Below are 4,266 nucleotides of genomic sequence, written 5' to 3' on the forward strand. Positions count from 1 at the left end.
GAGTCAGGAGAAGGGGGTGAGCTCATTTTGGTCACACTGGGTCCAGGGAGTCTGTGGCTCCATCTGAGGTCTCCAGCTGTCCAGCGTTGCTCTGCCTACAGCTTGGCCTCTGTCTCAGAGGAGGACAGAGGGGACACAGAAGCTGAGACAGGAGAGCAAGGCAGCGATGGGGGTGCAGGGAAGTGAGGCAGCCGCAGGGGCTCCCTTAGGCAGGGCTGGGGGCAGGGAGCCCCTCCAGTCTGCCTTGGTCATGGGTGCTGGGCTCTTGAGGAGCGATTTTGCCTGCACAAAGTGGGGGAGAATGTACTCGAAGGCACTGAAGCACGAGGGGAAGGGCCCTATCGGTCCAGACACGTGGTGCCCTGAAACCCAGATACACTCACCCCTGAAACCCAGCAAACCATCTGCTGATCCATTCTGACTTCTAACTAGATGCTATGGTTCCGTCTTTTTTTTAATGTGGTCAAGAATACATCATCTATGTTAGTAGTCATGATCCTTTGTGTGCTGGGAGCAACGCAAGGCAGAAACTGTGTCTGTGGCCATCTTACAAGTGAGATAAGGGGAGGAAACACACATTTAGTACTACTCACCAGGTAATTAATATGCATTTTCATGTAACCCACATAACCATCCTACCTGTGTATGAAATAGAGGTTATTGTTCCCATTTTCCAGATGAGGAAACTGAGCTCACTAATTATAAGCATTTTGCCCCAGACCACCCGCTTAGAGGTAAGCAGAGCTGGCAGCTGAGCCCTCCTCTCAACATGGTTCCTTGGTGGGTTTGCATTTTCCCTGTGACCTCGGCGGGCACACACACACACACAGACACACACTTACAGCCTCTCTAGACACCGTTTATTGTTTTTGGTGCCCCCTCTGCTTTCCTTCTAGAACCTAGTGGATGTCTTCAGGACTGTTCTGACCTCCGCCCCTCTGTGGACACACTCCCTCCTCAAGGTCTGCGTGGCCAGCCCCCAGGGAAGGACTTTAGTGTCTTGAGAAGGGGTAGATGGAGGTCTCAAGCCTTCCCACCCACCTAGGAAGCGTGTGCTAAATGGCACAGAGCTGTCTCATCCCGGCCGTTCTTGGCTGGGTTGGTTTCTGTCACCATGAAGCACTGATCATGGCATTGCCCTACTGTAGGAAGCACTGTCCCAACCATGTCAACTGACGATTTCTGGCCTCCTTTCTTGTCTCTACCTCCCCTGAGATGCACGTTGAGACAGATGGGGCCGTCAGGGAACGTTTGCTCCTGGGAAGATTCTGGGCCGAAGCAACCCAGAAACTGTGCTCGAAATGAAAGGAAGGGCAAGCTCACTTGGAGGATGCTGCTGGCTCTTGTGAGCAGCTCTTCTCCAGAGCTGGGTGGGGATCCAGCTCCCCCAGGGCTGTGGGTCCCCACGGATGGTGCTTCCTTTGGCTGGCTCTGGACAGCAGACAGTCCCAGCCGAGGCTGGGGCTTGTTCAAGCTTCGAGCTTATCATGATTGGTTTGGTTATAGATGGCGTTCATCACTTAGTATGGTTTCTCCATGGCAGCTTCTAACTTCAGATGGTTCTAAATAGTGTTCGTATTTGCTGCTGGTCACAACTGTCCCCTCCGATGGGTTTCGGCACCGGTGATCCCACTACAATGGTTCTCAATGCAGATGGCTTTGCCATTGATGGGATCCTGTTAGGACTGGTTTGTCCCCGGGGCTCACAGTGGTCTGGCCAGTGCAGGCGGATACAAGGGGACCCAGCACCGATGGCTCTTCATACAGCCGTTCTTCAGTAGAGATGGTCTCACCGTGGCTTGCTGATTGTCCGAGGAGATAGTGCTCGGTGTCAATAGTGCTCACCACACGCCACCCTGTGCGGCTGGTCATTGCTGCGAACGGCGCTATCCATGGTTCTGACACAGTCAGTGTATACTTTTTTAAAGGTACTTGTTTTTTACCATAACCACTCTGGGTGAAGTCTAGCTTTGCAGGGTCATCACGTCTGTATTTTTTGAGAACCTGGTGGCCAGCGAGCCGGCTCATAAAGGCATGCACATCTGGGCGGGCTGCTTCCCCTCGGCGGCCTGGTCACCGGCTTTGACCTTGCCCCCGGACTTGTCCTCCGGAAGACTGGTGTGACTTTTCACCGCACTTTGCACGTTACCGTCCACCGGGATGTTCTGGCAGCTGCTGGCCTGGCTGGCGGGAAGGCTGCTGGCGGAGCTGAGGAGCCCGCTGCTCACCTGGTAGTTCAGGGCGCTGCTGCCCAGGCTGATGAAGCTCATGCTGGTCAGGCTGCTGGCTCTGCTGCTGCTGCCGCTGCCGGGCAGGCTGGTCTCACTTTTCCCCTCCAGGCTGCTTGCTGCTGCAGGCACGGCTGGCCAGCCGGCTCCTGATCTGGTTAGGCGAGTAGACCGCGCACAGCTGGCTGGTCGGGGTACTGACTGCCGGGGCGTGGAGCCTTCTCTGCAACCTCAAGATGGGAGTGCCACCCACCAGGCTGACCTCACTGTTCTCCTTATCACCTGCATACCCGCTGCTCAACAGGCTGGCGTCACTTGCCCTGCATTTCCCCTCGCTGGGCTGTCGCAGGCTCAGCAAGCCGCTCTCGCTGTTCCACGGGTTTCCCAGGTTACCCCCCGAAAGTCTCAGGGGCCCTGGAGTTGCTCCTGTGTCATGGTGTGGCCACGCCGGTGGCTGGGGCTCTATGCTGGGGGCTGGGAGGCCTGGAGCTTGGTCCTGAACATCCCAGGCAGCAGACTCCCCGTTTCTACCCTGGAGGAAGGTGGGGGGCAACTGATCTGGTTTATCCAGGGGGAGGGGGCCCTGGGAGGCCTATGAGTGGTAGGCGGGTCTGGTTCATCTGGTAAGAGGAGGCTCAATTTATAGGGTGGCCTTGCAAAGGGGAGCCTTCTGATTGGCTGGCTCTGTTCCCACGGTGATGGGATTATGGGGGGGGGGGGGGGGGGGAAGGACAATGCCCTCCCTGCACCAGCGGCATCAGGGGCTGGGGCTGGAGGTGGGCAAGGAGTGGCAAGAACCACCATCCTGGGGATTAATTACTGCAGGGCCTGTGGCCTCTGCTTTGCCATTTCAGGAGACCTGGGTGTGCATCCCAGCCAAGCTCCTTCTGAGCTGTGTTTCTTTAGGGTGTCACTTCTTCTGAGACACTTACTCCATGCCAAGACCACTGGGAGGACTGGAGAGAATATGACAGGAGTTTATCCTAGATTGTTTGCCGGATTTGGTCTGGCTCCTCTCTGTCAGCCTGGTCCCACATCATACCCTTCCTCACCTCAAGGCGGGGTCACACCGGCTATTTTCCTATTCTGAGCTCTGGCCTGCCACAGGGCCTTTGCACTGGCTGTTCCCACCACCTGGAATCCTCTTCCCTCAGCCCCTTGGCCTCCAAGCTTCAGATCCAGTGGCCCTTACGAAATGTCTCTGGCTTCTACAAGAAGGTCCCTCTATTATTCCTCGTGTCACTTCGTAATCTATGAGCCTTGTGGCACGAAACACAATTTGCAAATCTTTTTATATGTTGGTGATTTATTGCTGGTTCCCTCTGCTCGAATATCATCTTTGCAAGGGCCAAAATTTTGGTCTCTCATTCCCTGCTGTGCTCGCCCCCGCCCCCACCACGCCCAGCAACCTGCCTGGGGCATAGTAGATGCTCATTAGACATTTGCTGAATGTATGAATGAATTAACTGCTCTAGGGCGTGTATCCCCACCACCTAGGGAACTTAAACAAACAAACAAACAAACAAACAAACACGATTGGATCTTCCAGGGCAGTGGTTCTCTCCCCTGGTTGCATCCCCAGCCAGCCCTAGGGTTCTGCTTCCAGAGGTTCTGAGTTAAATGATCTGGGTGAGGCTTTGGCATGAGAAATTTAAACTGCTCTCCAGGGGTTCTGACGTGCAGCCAGCACCAAGAACTATGGTGCCAGGAGGTGAGGCTCAGCCAAATGTGCTGCTGGTAGAGCATTCTGCCGGGCTACCCTGGCTAAGTAGTATTGTAGATGCTAAAATATTGTAGAACACCCACTGAAGAGATTTCCACTGAATGGCTGAATGAATTAAAACAAAAGTCATTGACCCTTTAAGGTGTCACAGGTGGGTTCTAAGGGCTGGGGGAATTTGTTGAAATTGTAGCAGACTTTGCGATGGGCTCCTGCTTTCCCACCAGGAAGGAGTCACAGCCTTTGTCAGAGTCTTAAGGGTATCCCTGATCCTCCAAAGATCAAGAAGCATGATGATTCAGCTCCACTCTTGCCTTA

The 4,266-nt window shown here is 54.6% G+C and overlaps 1 protein-coding gene across 1 annotated transcript; it reads right to left on the minus strand.

Moving 5' to 3' along the window:
- Positions 1–2,299: 2,299 nt before the first annotated feature.
- On the minus strand, positions 2,300–3,165 carry CUNH16orf82 (chromosome unknown C16orf82 homolog). Its single transcript, XM_032842647.1, is given in 2 exon segments — positions 2,300–2,839; positions 3,161–3,165. Coding segments are annotated over 2 exon segments (522 nt in total). The 3' UTR covers positions 2,300–2,322.
- Between the last annotated feature and the right edge of the window lie 1,101 nt (positions 3,166–4,266).

Source organism: Lontra canadensis, unplaced genomic scaffold (genome assembly GCF_010015895.1).
Source record: "Lontra canadensis isolate GAN:19392208 unplaced genomic scaffold, GSC_riverotter_1.0 scaffold132, whole genome shotgun sequence".
NCBI lineage: Eukaryota > Metazoa > Chordata > Mammalia > Carnivora > Mustelidae > Lontra > Lontra canadensis.